Source organism: Castor canadensis, chromosome 7 (genome assembly GCF_047511655.1).
Source record: "Castor canadensis chromosome 7, mCasCan1.hap1v2, whole genome shotgun sequence".
Classification (NCBI taxonomy): domain Eukaryota; kingdom Metazoa; phylum Chordata; class Mammalia; order Rodentia; family Castoridae; genus Castor; species Castor canadensis.
In genome coordinates, this window is record NC_133392.1 from 80,199,455 (window position 1) to 80,219,938 (window position 20,484).

The following is a 20,484-nucleotide window of genomic DNA, read 5'->3' on the forward strand; positions in this document are numbered from 1 at the left end:
TAGGTTTTGTGAAGAATAAAATCAAGGAAGATAGGGGCAAGAGTTAGTGGTTTATGCAAAAGACTGGTCATAATGATAGACCATGGCCTCTAAAGTGGATGGGCGACAGACAGAATGTGAGGACATAAGGGTCAGGGCTAGGGTGACAGAACCCAAGGATCAGGAAACAGCTCTGTGGTTTTCCACTAAAGACTGAGGAGACAAATGAGGTCCAAGGGAAGAATTTTGTGCTCCCCACACAAAGGGTAGAAGAGTAACTGAAGAGAAACTCAGAGGGGAAATGGGCCTGTCTATGTGTGATAGGCTGAAAACAATGGTCTCCCATATGTCCATGTCCTAAACTGTGAATGTTAACTTACAGGTCAAAAGATTCAGGAAATGTCATTAAAGGATCTTGATGTAGAAAGGTTATCCCAGACTATCCAGCTGGGCCCAATGTAATACAGTAGTCATAGGAGAACACAGGAGTCATCAGACTGAGAAAGAGATGGATTTCACAAACAGAGATCAGAGTCTTCTCTACTTCAAAGATAGAGGAAGAGGTTGGGTGCAGTGGTACAGCTCTGTAATTGAAGTAGGAGCATCCAGAGTTCCTGGCCAGTCTAAACCATGTAGAGGAAAATAAGCCCTCAATGGAAGCTGGAAAAGGAGAAGAAACATTCTGCTTCACAGCCTCCAGAAGGAAGTAGCCCAGGTGACCTCTTGACTGTAGCTTGGTGAACCTGATTTCAGACTTCTAATCTCTAAAACTGTAAGAGAATAAATTTGTGTTTGCTGTACACCATTGTTTGGGGTAATTTGTTATTAAGGAGTAACTGGGAGATGACACACCAAAGAAGGTCCAGGGAACAGCTCTTTCACCCCCAAACTAAATCTGAAGAGAAGGAATTCAAGAGGAAAGTGAAGGAAAGGGAAACGCAACCTGAGAAATGTTAGTGTCACACTGTGAAGTCATCAACAATCAAGAGTCTTAGAAGGCAAAGGTTTCTATTTCCTCATAATCTCTGATACATAGCATTACTGAATTATAAAAAGCAAACTTCAGGCCCATACATATGGTATGATTCCATTTGTTTCTGTATGTATACATATATATAATCAATTACGTCTACACGTTTGGGAAAGTTCTGATTGCTGAGTGCCGCGTAACTATTCCCTCACCCTGTCTTTGCTCCAATATCCCCTGTATTAAATTCGTAAGGCGCACCCCCAACCCGCACTCACCCGCAGGAGCACTCCCCAGCAGAGCTCTACTTCCCCATAGCACCTTATCCATAACACTTGTACGTATCACCTTGTGAGCTATGCCATTTATTTACATTTATGGATTGCATGCTTCCCCCACTAAAATTTATCGCCCACAAGGGCAGTGATCCTGCGGCATCGTCTTGAACAGCGCCAGGTATGCATGGACTTGAACTACCTCGTCGCCGAGCTTGAAGAGCCGCAAACACCAATGGCTTCACACAGTGAGACACGAACCATGTGCAGCGCAGCGCAGCGTCGCGGAGCTCACCGCCGAGTCCCAGCAAGGCCACGCCTCCGGAAGTGGGTGCCGGAAGCGGGCGTGTCCCGCGCGCGGCTTGCTGGGACTTGAAGTTTGGGCTCGCGCAGAGGGCACGGGTCAGTATCCTACGTTTCTAGGTAGGATTCCACGTGGGTGGTGATACCCGCCCGCTAGCTGCGGGCAGGGACACCTGGATGTTATGTGGGCGTGCGGCGGGGTGGGAGCTGGGCCGCCGAGACCCGGAAGCCGGGCGGGAGGACCACGAGTGGGCGACCTGCGGAGGCGCGGCCGAGCCGCACGTGAGTCCGCACGCCGCAGAGCCCAGCCTAACTCGCCCTCGCAAGGCCCCGGTCACACGGGGGCGGGGCCCCCCAGCAAAGCAGGCAGCGGTCCCGAAGGCCCCTCCTCACTCCTGGCCAAGCCCTGTAGGGCCAGGCTCAGGGCTTCGTAGTCGGGCTTTTCCACGCCAGTTACTGGCCTTATTTCAAGGAGGTTTTCAGTCGGCGTAAGTGAGGGGCACCCTTGAGAGGTCCATAGCTCTGCACTCGCTAAAAAGAGGCTGTGTCGGAGTCCCTGCACCCCAGAAACGAGTCGGGCTTCTTAGAATAAGGTCGGGGAAGGCGTGTGGGCATCCGAAATCCGTGCGCAATATAACACGAGAGCTCCTTTAGGGCAGAATTGGGACGTCTGCTGAGGACGTGGGCGCATGTTAGAGATGCTGGCGACTGCCCAGTTTGCTTACCCTTGTGGGGTTTGTGGGCGAGATTGGCCTGTTGGATCCCAAGCTCAGAGGAGTGGGGTGAGGGAGGGACAGCGCGGACTGCAGAAGGAAAGGTGACCGAACAGGGGTCAGTAACAGGAGCTGAGTAACTTTCCTACAGTCTTGCTGCACTGTCTGTGGCTCACAGGATGGGCTTAGTTTTCTTGACTTTTTCTCTTTCTCCAACTCTGCCTTTCCAGGAATCTGCCGGTCCCTGAGAAGAAGTGACCTAGTTCCAGGTGAGTTTGGGTTTCTTTCTGTGAAAATGCCTAATCTCTAAAATCAGACATAAGCTTTTTTTCTTGGGACAAAAATAGGACATCACTCATTGAGTACCTGTGTAGTGTCGGGTCCTCTCCTCTGTACTCCTTGTTGTATTTCTCTTCATTGTCAAGTTTCAGTGTGAGACGGACCATGAGGCATTGGCAAATTAAAATACTGTGTAGCTAGCAGATGGTGTTGCACAGGTATCTGCTGACTGACTGTAAGCTCCACATTAGTTTTCATTCACTCCATGAATTTGACTCACTCCTCAGAAAACCCAACTGTACTTTTCTGTTGAAAGACTCCCCAGAGCAACTTTGCCTAATCCTCTGAAAACTAGCCTTTTCCTGCCATACATTTCACAAAAATACCGGATATAATCAGTTTACAAAGGAGGAAAGATTTATTGTGGCTCAGGGTTTGTTACCAGAACTGGCAGTGATGCTCCAGGAAGGAGGTCCTCCAAAACAGAGAAGTAATCCCCTGCTCCTTGGGTACTGAGTTCTTGATGTTGTCCCAAAAAAGAATTCTAGGATACTTTGCGGTAGAGATCAAGAAAAATTATTAATAAAGCAAAGGAAAAATAGCAACATAATAAACAACCCAGACATGGATGCCTGCACATCTGGTAACAGGTGCAATGGGTGCTGTAACATCAAGGGTATTTATTTATGGAGAAAAGATAGGTTGAGAGTTTGACCTTAATTTACCCTGGGATATATTCCATCATTCTTATAATCAGATTCCTTTATCATTTGGGCCCAGAGATTTTCAAGGTTGACCTGTTTACTAAATTTTGAGATACAATGACATGGGTGTTTGGGCACCCGTTTAAGACAGGTGTCCATCTTTGTGATAAGTATTATCCTTTGTAAACAGTTCTTGTGCCCAGAGGAGCCATTTTCTCAGGTGATTTTTCCCAGGATAAGTGTCTTTTCTTTAAGATAGTCTTTTTCACTCCCAGAATATGCTAATCATTTGGGCAAGCAGACCAGAGGGAGAGAGGGGCTTCCCATCCCCTTTTCTTTGTTTCTCTTTACTAAATGTTGAGGAGTTGTAAGACTTAATCAGGCCATTTATTAATACAGTGTTTATCTCAGAATTCCTGCTGCTGTTTCCCATGCCTCGTTTCCCCTGACCTGTCCTGCCTCAGTTTCAGAGGTTTCAGTTCATGGTAGGTTGGCCCTGTTATTTTGGGTTCCTAGGGGCATAGTATACAGTGGCAGGAGCATGCTGTGAAGGACGTCTGTTCACCTTTTTTTTTTTATTATTCATTTATTCATATGTGCATACATTGGGCCATTTCTCCCCTCTGCCCCTCACCCCCTTCCTCTCCCCCCCACCCCCTCACTTCCAGGCAGAACCTGTTCTGCCCTTTTCTCCAATTTTATTGAAGAGATGACATAAGCAATAATAAGAAAGACAAAGCATTTTTGCTAGTTGAGATAAGGATAGCTATACAGAGATTCCTAGCACTGCTTACGTGTACAAATGTGTTACAACCCAAATTGATTCATCTCGACCTGACCTTTTCACTAGTTCCTGATCACCTTCCCATATTGACCTCTGTCACTTTAAGGTTACTGTATTAGCTCCTCTGCAGTGGGGACATCAAACACTTTCATGTTTTGGGTTTCCTGCCTTTCCCCAATCCCCCCGTATGTGCTCTCCTTTTGTCATGTGACCCAAGACCAACAACATTGCTGTATTTGCCCTAGATCTGAAGTCAGAATATGAGGCAGAACATACGATTTTTGATCTTCTGAGCCTGGCTAACCTTGCTCAGGATGATGTTCTCCAGTTCCATCCATTTGCTTGAGAATGATAAGATTTCATTCTTCTTCATGGCTGAGTAAAACTCCATTGTGTATAAGTACCACATTATCTTAATCCACTTGTCAGTAGTGGGGCATCTTGGTTGTTTCCATAACTTGGCTATTGTGAATAGTGCTGCAATAAACATGGGTGTGCAGGTGCCTTTGGAATAACCTGTGTCACATTCCTTTGGGTGTATCCCCAAGAGTGGGATTGTTGTGTCGGTCATATGGCAGATCTATGTTTAGATTTTTAAGAAGCCTCCATTTTTTTTCTAGAGTGGTTGCACTAGCTTGCATTCCCACCAGCAGTGTACAAGGGTTCCTTTTTCCCCACATCCTTGCCAACATCTGTTGGTGGTGGTGTTTTTGATGATAGCTGTTCTGTCTGTTCACCTTTTAATGTGAGATCTCATAGAATCTTTCACATACCTCTACTACAGGTATTAAGTCTGTCTTACAGGTTGGCGATAAAATTCTGAAGGACAGGTAGTTGACACTTGTACTCCTAGATACTTGGGAGGCAGAGATCAGGAGAATTGCCATCTGAGGCCAGCCCAGCACCCCCCCACCCCAAAAAAAACAAAACCCTATTTCAAAACTATCGAACACACACACACACACAAATGGCTGGTTGAGTGACTCAAGTGGTAGAGAACCTGCCTAGCAAGCATGAGTCCCTAAGTTCAAACCTCAATACCACCAAAAAAAAAAAAAGAAATCCCCAGCAACTAGCACAACTGCCTCGAAATCTAAGTGACATATATTTCTCCATTTATATTCAGTTGAAATGAATAATGAAATGATACAACTAAAGAGAACTAAAAGATCATCAAATCTAACGCCCTCATTTTACAGATGAGGAAACTAAGGTTCATAATGGTGAAGTGACTTACCCACAGTCACAGAGGTGGGAGGGATTAAACTGGAACTCCTGTCATTGAGCAGAAATCAAGAGTGATCTCTGGTACATTGAAAACACTCAGAAAGTATTAGTAAAATGAAGTCCTTTCTTTAAATTCAAGAAGTTATTATTAACATATATCAGAATCTCAAAATTTACTATATTATCAATCTCTAACTATATCAGCAATGAATAAATAGCCATCAAGGAACAGAAGGGAAGATAGTACACTGAGCCAGGGTCTTGCACATGTTAGTCTCCCAAAGTCCTCAGTAACGCTTCAGTGCTCTCACTCAGTATCCTCTGTATAAATTTTCATGAGCATTCATGATCAATAAAGAACTGTCTTTGCCAAACAAAAATTTGGCCTTTGCTGATGGTGATGTTAGGAAGCAATTGTTTTTCCTTAAAATCTAGTCTCATCCATGCATGGTGGTGCATGTCTGTAGTCCTGGCTACTCAGGAGGCAGAGACAGGATATTGCTTGAGCTTTGGAGTTTTGAGGTCACCCTGGGCTACACAGCAAAACTTCATCTCATTAAGAAAGAAGAGGGAAAGAAAAATCCACCCTGATATTTTATTCAAATAACTTCAGGTGTTTTTGTTACTGTTCTGTCAACACAGGGTCTCTTTCTGTACCCTCAGCTGACCTCAAACTTATGACCCTACTATCTCAACTTCCCAAGTGCTGAGATTACAGGCACTATACCTGGCTTTAGCCACCCTTTCCATTTCAGAGAAAGAATATCCTAGATCTAGAAAACATGGGATTTACTTCTGGCTTTGCTGTTCTTTGCATCAAAGGACAAGGCCCTTCAGTTGCCTTTGAGCCATAGGTCTCCACTGCCATACAGTGTCAGCACAGGAGCGGGAAAGGGGCGGGGGGTGGGGAGAACCCTGTCTATCGCATACACTATGATTCTAAGTGTCCATCTTTTTTTTTAAGAGAATACTTTATTAAGTTTCTGTAATCAAACTCACATATTTACATATTTAACTTTGCATACTTAATTGTGCGTCACCCCGATACAAATGGGAAAAAACTAAGTTTGACATTTCTAGATCAATGTGGCTATTGATTTCTATACAATGCCAAGTCAACACAGTCAACTGGGATTTTTTTTCCAAAGTTGAGAGCACAGCTAAAGTTTGAAATTAAACTTGGATGTATGTGTGTATGTATATAGATATAGATTTATATTTATGTATTAAGTGTCATTCTTGAGGTAACTTTCTTCAAGTAGTTTTATTGAGAAAATGAGAAATCATTTCTTAAAAGGTACTGCTTGGTAATTTAAAATTTATTGTATCAATTAAAAATGCAGGCATGTTGATGGAAGGCCCTAAATGAAAACAGCAGACAGCATTCAAAAACAAAAGGATAACAGAAGCAAAGAGAGAAATTCTAAGAAAAAAATTGAAAAGAAATGCTAAAAGCCAAACTAATAGTAACAGAATAAGAATTGCTTATGGTGAGCACATGTATTACATACACCACAAATGGGAGAAAGAACCAATGAACTTGAAAATAGGTCAACAAAAATTTCTTCTACTGCTGCCTTTCCTTTCTTTTTTTTTTTTGAAATGGAGTCTCACTATGTAGGCTGGCCTCAAACTCAAGTGAAGGCACAAAGTGGAGAACGTGTGTGTGTGTGTGTGTGTGTGTGTATACCATATGCAGGAAGAGATCCAGACAGTATGAATGAGAACAGATGACATCAATAGAAAGGCCTGAGACAGAACAGATGAGGAAAGGTACTGCAATCAGAAACACATGAACATTCAGAGGTAGGAAGGAAAGAATAAACCAGCAACAATAAGAGAGAAGGAAGGTAAAGAGAGAGTGATGCACTGGAAGACAAGTGAATCAGAAGGGAAAAGTAATTAATGAACTACAAGCTCATGTAAGACACATCGTGTTCTTGACCACTGAAAGTCACTGCTGACCTCGACTAAAATATTAAGGAATGGAACAGGGTTAAAGGCTTTTAGTTCCTTCCAAGCTGCTTGTCTCTGGCTCCTCCCTGTAGATCAACTTTGCAGATAAAGACAAAAAGCAAAGCAAACTTATGCCCTGTTATTTTTTTTTAATTAATTTTTTGTGGTGCTAGGGATCAAACCTAGGGCCTCACACATGCTAGGTAAGTGCCTGAGCTACACTCCTAGCCATCTGCTTGGTTCATATTCACTGGACTGTGCTTCACTAGAGGGTGTCATGATGGAGGTCCAAGGTTCATTGTCCCATCTCTGCTCAGGGCCTTGTAGGCCTCTCTTGACAAGCCTTTCTAACAGAATGAAGACCCTAACTTTGAAAGGAGAGCTTGGGAGGATAGCTGCCACTCTCCCTCATTTTCACCCTCTCCACTGGTTGAGTAAGCTATGTGTCCTACAGGGCAGGCGTGGCCTTGTCAGCCTCAAATGGAGGCTGTCCTAGGTAATGTGATTTATGGGACAGCGTGCCTTCTAAAGATTATTGGATATTTGCCTGGCCCATAGTTGAGTACATTTGGCTCTTACCATGTTTAATATATTCATCACTCTGCTTTTCAAAATATGGTTTATTGACTATTGCCAGACCATGAACCATGTAGACATAAATAAAGAAATAGGTCACTGGAGAAGTACTGCTCCATCAGACAGGACCCTGGAGAGAGCAAGAGTCTCTGAAATTAACTGAGTAAATATTTGGCCTCCTCTTTGTGCCAGGCCCTGCTTGAGGCCTTGGAGATGCAGCAGTGAATGAGGCAGACTGCCTCTCGGTCCCAAGGAACTTATATCTTAGTGGGGGAGAGACAAATAAGAAAGCAAGTGACTAAGAGAAGAAAATGAGGTAAGGCTTATAAGTAGTACGAAGAAATTAAAAGTGGAAAAATGGTAGTTCCTGAGAGCTAAGGAGGCAAAAACTGGGCTGAGACCAGAATAAGTAAGCAGTGTGAGAAGATGAGATGTGGAAAAAGAACACTCTGGGCGGAAGGGCGGCTGGTGCAGAGATATGAGATATGTATACATAGAGATATCTATGTAGATAATGAGTTTGATGTGCTTCAGTCACCTGCACAGTTGTTGGGGCCAGGTGTCATCGTAAGAAAGCAGTGGTTCTGTGGGGTAGGAGAGGTGGCACAAACAATGTATGCACAGGTAAGTAAATGTGAAAATGATAAAGGAAAAGAAAAAAAGAAAGTGATTCTGACTGAGGTTTGGGAGGTGAACAGACTCTGGGTTTGCAGAGCCTCATAAGCCAGAATGCTAAGCCTGGGTCTTAGGAAGTGTCCACTGAAAAGCCTTAGGAGGGGCTCATGCCTGTCTGGTTTGTGTTTTCAAGGATCACCCTGGCTGCTGTGTGGGAACCTCACGTTCTGGGGAGCAAGATAGAAACAGAGCAATTATTAGGAGGTGGGTACAGGTGAGAGATGATGGACACCGATGTGTTCTAGAGGAATTGGTGGTAGCTGAAATGGAAGGAAGAACTATGAGAATCAAGTAGTGAACTAGTCCTGACCGTGGCTATTGTGGTTTGTTGAAGGGAGGCAGCAGTCAGTCACAGAAGAGATTAGAGAATGTGAGGTCAGTGTTGGAGAAATTGATACAAGTGTTGAGGTTTTCAGAAAAGTGGTAGGAGTAAGGTGGAAAGGACAGTACAGCAGTGACCATGAGATGACTGTGAAAGACAGGTAAAGGTGGAATGACTGACAGACAGCTCAGGGAGAACAGGTTGTGGGCAGGAGGAGTATGAAGGTATCTTAGCACAAGTGTCCATCATTCTCAGGAGGGAGGGGCTAAATCCTGAATGTGTAAGAAAAGAAATGATGGAAATTAGATATTGCAAGGCAGGGAGATGCTCGGTGGAAATCAAATTTTAAAGATTCTTTTTCTTTTTACCTTCTTTTCCCATAGTTCCACTTTTGTGGTTTTTGCAGCCCCTGGCTTAAAAGTGGGCCATTATTTGGTTTCTTTCTCTCCATCCTCATCATGCAACTCTCCTACTTCCTTTTTGACTTGAAGTTCTTTTAAATTTATTAACTTTTTGTTTGTTTTTGGTGGCACTGGGGTTTGAATTGAGGGCTCCACACTTGCAAAACAGTGCTCTACCACTTGAGCCACACCTCCAGCCCTTGTTAACATTCGTAATTCTCTCATATCTCACCCTAAAAAGGGTCCATGTAATGCTCGAATTATGGCAACAATTAGCCAGGTTGCTGACGTTGTCTTTCAAGCCCAAGTTGGATGTTGCAAGAAGTCTTGTCTTCCTTAAACACATCATTTAATGTAGTTCTTTGAGTGAAAAACCAAAATTGCTTTTAGTTGCTGGTGTAGACTCTCTGCCTGACTCCTTAGCCCCTTTGTGACCTGTCATATCTAGGGAGCACTGTTCTCTGTGCCAGAGTTTACTCTCCTTTCTTACTCATTGTGTTTTCCTGGAGCCTTCCACGCTTCCTTGCTCTGGAACCTTTGCTTATCCCATGCGGTGGTTCCGATGAGGGATTATGCTTTAAGGTCTTATGTGAAGTCCATTACCTTATGTGAAACCTTTGCCCCTTCCACCTCACCTCTTCATTTACGTCTCACAGTCTCAGACCTGACAACATACTCATTTATATGCTTTGGTTTTAAGCACTGGATCTGTAAGTCTGTTAATTTTCCTTGTTTCTAGCCAGGATCCTGGGCGGAAAGCAACATATCCAATACAGTTGTCTCCCAGTGTCCCTAGGGGATTGGTTCTAAGACCACCAAGCCACAGATATCAAAATTCCAAGACGCTCAAGATCCTTTTATAAAACGGCATAGTATTTTCATAAAACTTCTGTATATCCTACTGTGTACTCTAAATCATCTCTAGAACACTGATAGTACCTCATTCAATGTAAATGCTTTGTAAATAGTTGTTATGCTGTATTGTTTGGGGAATACCAACAAGGGGTATTTTTTCCCCAAACTATTCTCAGCCTGCAGTTGGTTGAATCTATGAGTGGAGAACCCACAGAAGGTTGGCTATACTTTGCTTTGTGTACTTAGTCATTATTTAATAATTGACTGCAGTGGAATTTAGCAGAGAAGAAATATTTCTCTAGTCTTACGGGACAAGTATTATGTACACACTACATACTGCTGTGTAATAACAGTGTAATTTGATATCTTAAGGATGCAGCAGTGCTCTGAGACACTGAAGGCATGAAAGCATGTCATGGGATGAGGATGACGTATGTATTCGTTTTGTCATTTTGTTTAGTTTTGTTTTTGCTTTTTGTGGAACTCAGGGCCTCATGCTTAAAGCAGGCATTCTTCTGCTGGAGCCACACCTCCAGGCCATTTCACTCTGGTTATCTTTAGAGGTGGGGTCTCACAGACTGTTTGCCCAGGCTGAGCTCAAATCACAATCCTTCCTCTCTCAGCCTACCAAATAGCTAGTGTTATAGGCATGAGCCACTAGCGGCTGGGTTCAAACTCATGATACTCTTGCCTTTACCTCCTGAGTGCTGGTATATATTTAGAGTTTCAGGAAAGGCCTCTGAAGAGACATTTAAACTGAGAGCCAAAGAATTAATGGTTTTAACAGATGACTGGTGAGGGAAAAAAATATCCCAGGCAGAGGACATCATGCAAGAGGAGACCCAAAGACCTGGGAGGAAGAGTGTGGCTAAAACTCGTCTGTGTATATCTGTGAGGATACAGCAGGAAGAAGTGTCAGGGCCTGGTTTATTTGTGGCAGGTAAAAGTGAAGTGGGCAGCCAGTGAATGGCAGGAGTATCTCTGTGGCTGTGTAGAGAACGGTTTGTAATGGGCAGCAGTGAAAGGATGTGAGCTTCCAGGTTCAAGCTCTGCCCTAGATTTGTATCTTCATGGCTCTAGTATTTTCTGTGTGCCTTGAGCCACAACCTCAGCCACAGTTTTCATCTTCATTGATATAAAACTGAACATAGCTGTTCGCTAGTCTTGTTTTATACAAGTAAGATTTAAAAATCACAAAATTTCAAACAATATGAAATGAAATTACTGATAGTGTGTTCATCCTATTTTTTCTATGTGCTCCATACATATGTTACAAATATATGTAATTACAGTTTCGACATTATACTCTTTTAATTTTCTGTTTTACACAGTATGTATTAGAGAGCTTATTTATGTTATGTTGACTCCTTATAAAAGGCTCCTTTATCCAAGTTGGTAGCACACACCTATAATCTCAGGATTCAGAAGACTGAGGCAAAGGATGGCAAGTTTGAGACCTACCTGGGCTACTACATGAGACTCCATTTCAAAAGCAACAAACAAAAAAGACCCTTTTTCTAAAGTCAACATTTTCCCCCAGTGATACTTGTTTTGGGGGATTTTGTTTATTTTTGGTGGTATTAGAGTTTGAACTCAGATCTCCACACAAATACTCTGACACTTGAGCCATCCCCCTAGCCATTTTTTTGCTTTAGTTATTTTTCAGGTAGGGTCTCACATTTTTTGCCCTGAGCAGCCTGAACCATGATTCTCCTACCTCTGCCTCCCTCACAGCTGAGATAGCAGCACACACTACCACGCATGGCATATTGATTGAGATGGGGTCTCTAACTTTTTGCCTTGGCTGGCCTTAACCAGAATCCTCCCAATCTCCCATCTCTCAAGTAGTTGAGATTAGAGGCATGAGCTCTGTGTCTTGCCTTTTTTTTTTTTCCTTCGAGACTGGGTCTTGGGTATGTAGCCCAGGCTGGCCTCTAACCATCCTCCTGCCTCAGTCTTCAGGGACTGCATTGCCTCCACACATACCTCTAGTTCTTCATATTATTTTCATTTTTCTTCTTCTTCTGCCATTTTGAGTCAGGGCCTCCTCTGTAGCCCAAGCTAGCTTAGAACTCTTGATCCTCCTGCCTCACTCTCCTCAGTGCTTCAGTTATAGATGTGCACTACTGCATCTGGCTTTTATTTTTTTCTTTTTTTTTTTAAATGCAACATACAAACTTTATTTAACAAAAGTAACAGGTAAAGTCAAACAGGTACTTATATTAAAAGAAAAACTGTCCAGAAGAAATTAACACCTTACAATAACCTACTTGCAGTTGCATTTAACTGAGCTCTGTTGCTGTGAAGAATACAGCTCATGCACAGGTTTGGATGAATGACTTGTACATTTTTCAAGTATTCACTGAATACTACACCTTATATACACATATACATTAAATTTGAAAAAGATTTAATTGACGATCCCAGACATTTCATTTTTGTTGTTCCTTCGGAAGAGGTTGTCTAAAGAGAAGAACATGTGGTTCTGGCTCATGAATCATGTAATGAACCCAGCCCAGACTCTGCTGGACACCAAGTCTCCTCCACTCCTCTTCAGACATCAGATGAGTTTTGGGTACTTGTTTAGAAAGTTCTCTGGGTAACATGACATGCCGGTACTCGTAGTGCTCGTCGAAGTACTTGTCCAAGTAATAGATCTGCTTGTGGGCCATTCTACCAGTGCGCAGATGGGCGGGAAAAAAAAAGAGAGAGAGAAAAGTGTGAAGAGCAGGCGCAGCGGGTCCTCCCCAAGCCAGGGAAACGACTCGACTGAGACCCTTATTTTTTTCGATGTTGAGGATCAAACCCAGGGTTTTGCACATTCTAGACAGGCACTCTGCCACAGAGCTCCATCCCCAGCCCTTGTTTTGTGAGATGGCCTCACCATGTGGCCCAAGTCTGCCTGGAACTCATGGTCTTTGTGCCTCTGCCTCATGAGTGCTAGGATTACAGGCACATTATTCTAAGTACATTATTCCAGCACATTATTCTAAGTATTAAGCCAGTATCACAAAGTTTTATTACTACTTAAGAAAACCTATCATTGGGGTTGGCAAAGGGTCTCAAGTGTGACGCCCTGAGTGTAAACCCCAGTACTGCCCCCCAAAAGTCAAAAACCTATCATTAATAATATTTTTCCTCCATTGATTTTTGTATACCTATAATTTCTGCAGCCTCTAGCCCCTTCCAAGTGTTGTACTGTACTGATGTTAAAGCAATATGCTTCGGCCATTTCATAATTTTGGCCCATCCTGTAACTGTTTTATTTTTATTAGGTTTTTTTTAATTTTGGTGGTACTGGTGTTTGGACTCAGGGCCTCATGCTTGCTAGGCAGGCACTTTACCACTTGAGCCACTCCACCACCCTGTTTTGTGTTAAATATTTGCAAGATAGGGTCTTGTGAACTATTTGCCTAGACTGGCTTCAAACTGCGATCCTCCTGATCTCTGCTAGAATTACATCGTGAGCCACTGGCTCCTGACCTGTAACTGGTTTATACTGCACTGCTTATCATTTGTGCTCATTTTATTGTTTGTTTTTACTTTTTTGTTCTTTTTGGTTTTACTTCCCATTACTTTTTAAATTTGTACACACAATGATTCCTTCACCTAGGTAAACAAATGTTATAAAAGGTTTATAAGCGGATCTCTCTGTTCAGCGCTCCTGGACCCTCAGTGAGGCACCTTAAAGATACTCGGTTGCCAGCCTTTGCGTGACTCCTCCACTTGGGTTTGTCTTCATGCCAAACAATATGCTTATATGCGGTTTCTTTTCCATTTTGCTATTTAAAAAGAATAAATGCCTTCATGTGGTTATGCAAAGAAGTATATAAGTGCACAATGCAAAGTTTCTTTAATCTCCCTAGGTCCTGTCTACCCAGGTTGTGGTTTCTGATTTTTACAAGCCATTTGTAGTGAGTAGACACCGCTTGCCAACTCTGCCTGGAAATGTGGAGAGTAGAGCCTCCACACTGGAGGCTGAGTGCGCACATCTGAGTTTGATAGGGAGCGGTCAATGCCATCCTTCATCAGCAGTACCAGCGTATACTCATGAGCAGTGTGTCTTCAGGCTTTGGCTTCAATGCTGGCACTAATGTGAAACATGGTACCTTGGTATCCTTTGAATTTATGGTGTTGTCACAGACTTCTGTTTATCAGTATTTGAGATTTTCTGTAGACTTCCTCACTTATGAAGACATAGCTTTTCTTATAGTACCTCTGCGAATATGTCTGTTCTCTCAGAGTCGTGGCAGTGATCAGAGTTCCTCCTCACACCCCGTACCAATACTTGCCTTTTTAAAACAGGTCGGTCTTAAGGGAAATTTTCATTCCATACTGCTATTGTAGAGTGTTGGTTATGTTTTTTCTCTCTTGTATCAACAATTGATTCAACCTAATTTCGTGTTTTATCACTGCTATTTCATGTATTACCATCTTTCTTAACTTTTTTTCCACAGAACATTTCTGGATGATTGTCTCAGGAATTGAATTCGTCCTTGTCTTCCCATTGAAATGGTTGACTGGCTGCATATAAACTTCTAATTTCACAACCACTTTTCCCCCAGAATTTATTGCTACATTATCTTCTAGTGTCCAGTATTGCTCATTTGTAGCTCAGTGTCAATATAACTCACATTTACTTGCCCATGATCTAGCTTTACTGTCTAGATGCTTTAGCATCCTCTGGGTTTTATTTCTTGTTTTTGCTTTGTTTCCCTTGAAGTCCTTAGGCTTTACAAGGGTGTGCTTTGGTTGTGGGTCTTCACATACTGTTTCTAGCATTCAGTGGGCCCTGAATCTTGAATTCTGAGAAACTTTTTTTTCTGTTACTTCTTTGATCATTGTCTCTCACTTCATTGTATCTGTACTATTCTCATGATAATCCCAAAAAATGGGCTTTTACTTTTATCTTTCCATTTGCCTATCTTTTTAATCTGTATCCTGTGAGACGCTCAATCTTCTGCCTTAACCATTTTTTCATTCATTTTGCTGTTTGACAACCTGAGTCTTAGCTATGAAACAACTTACTTAACCTCCTTCAGCATGATTTCCTCATGTGCAAAATGAGGGTTATGCAGCAGAGCCCAAGTGCTTCAGTTGGTATTACTTATTTTATTAATTTAGAAGAATTAGAATTATTTTTCATAGCAATGTGTGTATCGTATTGTTAGATTGTGTTTAAATGTGATATCCTTTCCAATTTCTCTGGAATTTTAATTAAGAACTCTCAGAATTCCATTTCCTTGGCTGCGGGGGGTGTGGCTCAAGTGGTAGATGGCCTGCCTGGCAGACGCATGGCCCTGAGTCCAAACCCCAGTACCACCAAAAATAAATAAAATTCAGTTCCTCTGTTCACCGTTCAAATTTGCGCCTCTCATTGGTTTTTATTTTGTTTTAGTCTGCTCATGTATTTTTAATTGTCTGCTAATATGTTTTTCAAAAGTCTTGTGTTCCCAGTATGATGCTGGATTATGCATCCTCTGCCAGTGCTCAACCACTGCTGACTGGGCTTGGGAGGAGCCAATAAGAGTCCAGATGGTGGATGGTGAGGCCATTTTTTAAGGCCTTTTCTTTGTGCCAGTAAGTCACCTAGGGTCTGCCCTGCTTCTCCAGCTCCAGAACACACACTTTAGAGGTCATCTTGAGGCTTTCTGCTGGGCACGTATGGATAAATCAGCCCTCTTGTTGTTAGGTTCGGCCTTACCTTAACCTCTGCTTCATTCCTCAGCCCGATACTGTATAGACTCTTTCTTTGGCAGCTCATCTGATTTGTTCTTGAGGCCACTGCTGTTAGCCACCCAATACCTCATGTCTGGGGAAGGGGAGTTGGGAGAGATGCTGCTCGTGGCAACAGCCACTCGCCATTAGGAAGGCCTGACCGGAAATAACAGGCCCGTCTTCATAATTGCCAACTCTGAGTCTGGGATTTGAATTTTTAGGATTTCTAAGAAGAATTTCTGACCCCAGCAGAGGGCCTTCTCATGTACATGAGTTGAGCCATGCATTTCTGTCTCTAGCTTTCCCATCATTCCTAATCCATCTGTTCTTTATCATCTGGGAATTCAACACTTTGATTCTGCTGATAGCAACGTTTCTTTTTTTCCAAGACTTCCAGATTTCTTTTTGTCGTCTCGCTGTAATAGTAGGATATTCACAATAATTGTTCTAACGCACTAAGACCTCTGTTCCTAGCATAGCTCTCCCAGGATTCCAAACCTACATAGCTCATGCTTACTGGACACAGGAACATCCCACCAGCATCACAAATTCAGCAAGTTCAATTTTGAGTTTGTCATCTGTCCCCCTCCTTCACTTCAGCCTTTTACTTGCTTCCTATCCTGTTACATAGCACCAGTATGCTTGTCACTCCGGCAGGGAACTTGGGGAGCACGCTTGGTGCTGCAGGGAATTTGGGGGGCATGCTTGGTTCTTTCCTTGCCTCTAACACTTAATTTGTCATCACATGATTTCGATGAGTCCCTTTCTCTCTCAACCATCGCCCTTACCATTTCTCTCCTGAATTACTATACAGCTGTCTCTTTACTAAAGTCTTTTTGGTGGTGTGAGTTTAAATCTTCAATAATTAGTTTTCAGTCCCTACAGAGTTTAGCCCTAAGTCCTTAGTGTTAGACATCAAGCCTTTTGCTTGTGCTCCTGCTTCCTCTCCAGGCTGCATCCCTCACTATTACTACCGTCTGTGCACGCACGTGTGCGTGTGTGTGTGTGTGTGTGTGTATGTGCATGTGTGTGTGTGTTTGGACATTGAACCAGTGTTGTAATACTGAGCTTCACCCCCCAGACCCACTGTTACCTTTTTAAAAAAAAATCTCCTTCACAATAAGCTGGCTTTATTTTTCTCAAGCATGTCATATTTTCTCTCCACATTTCACCTTTTTTATTTTCATTCTTTTTTCTCAGAAATCTTCCCAAGACCCCAAGGTTTGACTCGAGTGTCTCTGCTCTGCTCCCGTGGCTGGTTGGCATGTCTTTTATTGTACGTCCTGTACTGTGCATGCACCTTTGCCACTTAACTTGGTACTATCATTGTCTTTCATGCCGGGAAGCTCTAGCTTATTAAGCAAAAATAATTCTATTTTCTTCCTTATAGCCCCAACACCTATGAAAGTAAAGTTACCAATTAAATAGATATTTAATCAAAGTAAAATGAAGTTTTGTTTGTGGCAAGGATGTAGAATTCATAGCCTTCTGCAGGATTAGTAAAGAATATTTTACTGGCTATGCTTAAAAACAGAGAGGGAATGTTTGTCTTTTGAATCTAGGTCTCCCTATCCTGACATTAACCCAAAAGACATGACTATAAAAACAAGCTGAATTTCATGCTAGTTGCTAAATCTTAGGACCTTATGCACGCCTGTTCTGAAATCTTAAAATCTACCCTTTATTCTTATCACTAAACTTTCTGTTTCCTAGGAGAAGTTGAATGAAGATTTGGAGGAAAATCTTGAAGAAAAAGGACTTCAAGATCTGTTATATAAGCTATTCTGCTGGCTAAGTTTGGAAGAGATGGCCAGGTAATGCCTGGGAGTCAGGATTATATTGTGAATTTTCAAGGGAAGTGAACAGGGTTCCTGACCTAGTTTCTTGTCAAAGTAGAGAGAAGCATCTTTTATATTTCCAGAAACAAGAACAGTGTGGCAACTCTTCAAAGTGATTTCACAGACATTGACAGTGAAAAATACTTGTCTTTGAAAGTCCCAAGGCAAATGGCCACACAAGACTCCTCTGTGAAGTTCTGTAAGAGTGAGCCTCAGGAGAGCAAGGGTTTTGTAACTGAAGAAAGCACTGAGGGAAAAGTGGTAAGCAGCGAAAGTCTTCATGTGGACAGTTGTTCAGAGACCCTTCAAGTTAAACTTGTGTCTGATGTGACAGAGCCATTGTTTGATGGTGAGGCACCTTGCCAGAATGGCCAGTTGAAAGAATCCTTAGATTCCTTTGACTATAATGGTAAAGACATTTATAAATGGAAATCACAGTTGATCAATTGCAATCATCAGAGAGCTCACACAGAGAAGTCCTGTAACCATAATGACTGTAGAAAAATTCTTGATACCAGCCCAGTTGGTAATCCTTGTGAGAAAATCCACATTGCAGAGAAACTGTACAAATGTGGTCAGTGTGGGAAGCACTTCAGTCGGAACTCAGAACTACTACTTCATCAAAGAGACCACATGGAAGGAAAACCCTACAGATGTGAGCAGTGTGGGAAGGGCTTCACCAGGAGCTCAAGTCTGCTCATCCATCAAGCAGTCCACACAGATGAGAAACCTTACAAGTGTGACAAATGTGGAAAAGGCTTCACCAGGAGCTCAAGTCTGCTCATCCATCATGCAGTCCACACAGGTGAGAAACCTTACAAGTGTGACAGGTGTGGCAAGGGCTTCAGTCAGAGCTCTAAACTGCACATCCACCAGCGAGTGCACACGGGAGAGAAGCCCTATGAGTGTGGGGAGTGCGGAATGAGCTTTAGTCAGCGCTCAAACCTGCACATCCACCAGCGAGTGCACACGGGAGAGAGACCCTACAAGTGTGGGGAGTGTGGGAAGGGCTTCAGCCAGAGCTCCAACCTTCATATTCACCGGTGCATCCACACAGGAGAGAAACCCTACCAGTGCTACGAGTGTGGGAAGGGCTTCAGCCAGAGCTCGGACCTCCGCATCCATCTCAGAGTCCACACTGGGGAGAAGCCCTATCACTGCGGCAAGTGTGGCAAGGGCTTCAGCCAGAGCTCCAAACTTCTTATCCACCAGCGGGTGCACACGGGAGAGAAGCCCTATGAGTGTGGCAAGTGTGGAAAGGGCTTCAGCCAGAGCTCCAACCTTCACATCCACCAGCGGGTTCACAGGAAGGATTCCCATTAAGTGATGTGAGCCTGTTCAGAGCTTCAGAATACTTGTACTGTGAAGACTTAAATAGTTTTAATAGCCAAGGATGCAGCTCAGTGATAATGTGCTTGCCTAGCATATGCAAGGCCTGGGTTCAATCCCTAGCACTGGGAAAAAAAAAAAAGTTCCCAGTTTAATACATTTAACTCTTTCCTTTATATTTGACAAAGGAAAGAGATAGTAAAGGTTATCAAGATAGTAAAGGTTATCGAGATAAGTTCCCTTGCACTTTGCTATGCTAACTAATGAGTGGACTGTTGTAGTTCCACAGATGGGTAGAGTAAAAACCTGTATGTTGCAATTCAGTCAGTGTTGTTAGACTACATATCCCACCCAGCATTTTTAACTGCAAGAACTTCATATTTGCCCATGCAGGACATGTTCTTCTTTTTTATATTCGCTGAGAATTTGGAACTCTGGTTTCTCTTCAAATTACATGCTTTGTGTTTTTCATATTTCCTTTAAGTCCTAAGTATCCCTCTCTAAACTATGATTGTATAACATCCATTTGAGCCCAAGGTGGAGTTGAGCTATAATGGACCTGGAAACCTCATGTGTTTAATGCAAAAATGTGCATCATTTTGTAGCCACACACCAAGAAGAGTTACTCATTGCTCCCTGCCCATAGATATTTTGTCACAAAGTTTAACACCACCTTCACTGGTTCTTTAGAGACATACATACATACTTCTTCCTGAGTAACTGGTTTATTGGGGGTACTTCCAGAATGAAAGTAAGGGAAGGTACAAAGCAACATGCCCAAAGTAGTTGTCAGAGTAAAGCTGGCACTGATGGAGGGCACCTGAGAGCGGATGATACCAACAGAGAGGTCCAAAGGCCAAGCTGGGGGAAGCCAACACGTGGGAGCACATGCAGCAGATCCATAGGGGCTGCAGAATCCATATTTGGGCTCGATAAGCTAAAAGTGCCTAACAGAGAAAGTACTAGAGAATGTGCTTTTGTTAAACATGCCTGATCTCAGCATGGCACTAAAGTACTAGAAAATTTTTGTTTACATGTACAAAACCACAACAACATTTACAAAACACAGCAATAAAGGTAACAGGAAAATGTTCATCAGCAAATTAGATCTCAGGAAAAATTTGAAAGCTGGGAAGAGGATGGAAGGCTACCTATTGTATCCAACAGGAGCAGGCATTGTACTGCTTGCACATAGGACAGGGAAAAGACCCTTCTTTTCCAGTTTGGCTGCAGGCTAAGACATGGGTCATACTATGGAGGATGGGAGTGAGGTATGACAGGAAAGCTGTGAACCTTCCTCTCATCCCATATGCACACATACTTCTCTCCCACCCCATGTGTGGCCAACCAGGATTTACCCTCCAGCAAGAGGTGGAAAGTTCCTTCTCTGAAATGTTGAATGACTTCAAGTGAGATTGTACATTCTGGCATGTGGGTATCCAACCTAAAGCAGCTCTCATCCTTGCTCCAGTACACATAAAATAAAGCTCCAAAATTCATGAGATTAAAACTGATGAAATAATACTGCTTCTCAGCCTTTTGGCTAAGATCAAGTGTAAAACTGAAATACAGGCAAATTGTCA

At 42.8% G+C, this 20,484-nt stretch overlaps 1 protein-coding gene and 1 pseudogene across 4 annotated transcripts; one reads left to right on the forward strand and one right to left on the reverse strand.

The window, feature by feature from the left end:
• Window positions 1-1,564: 1,564 nt before the first annotated feature.
• Window positions 1,565-19,372, forward strand: Znf239 (zinc finger protein 239). Of its 4 annotated transcripts, none has more exons than XM_074079457.1 (3): window positions 1,565-1,623; window positions 2,468-2,506; window positions 17,448-19,372. In XM_074079457.1, exon 3 carries the CDS (start codon window positions 17,741-17,743, stop codon window positions 18,893-18,895), a length of 1,155 nt encoding a protein of 384 aa, XP_073935558.1. In that variant the 5' UTR covers window positions 1,565-1,623; window positions 2,468-2,506; window positions 17,448-17,740; the 3' UTR covers window positions 18,896-19,372. The 4 variants fall into 4 exon arrangements, with proteins under 4 accessions (XP_073935558.1, XP_073935559.1, XP_073935560.1 ...); XM_074079458.1 differs by having other exon boundaries at window positions 1,570-1,644; XM_074079459.1 differs by lacking the exon at window positions 1,565-1,623 and adding an exon at window positions 1,651-1,806.
• LOC109674648 (cyclin-dependent kinases regulatory subunit 2 pseudogene) lies at window positions 12,100-12,715 on the reverse strand (annotated as a pseudogene).
• Window positions 19,373-20,484: the final 1,112 nt, after the last annotated feature.

What these genes read in the sequence shown, in the direction of transcription:
- Znf239 (XM_074079457.1), top strand. Translation starts at nt 17,741, where the DNA reads ATGGCCACACAAGACTCCTCTGTGAAGTTCTGTAAGAGTGAGCCTCAG.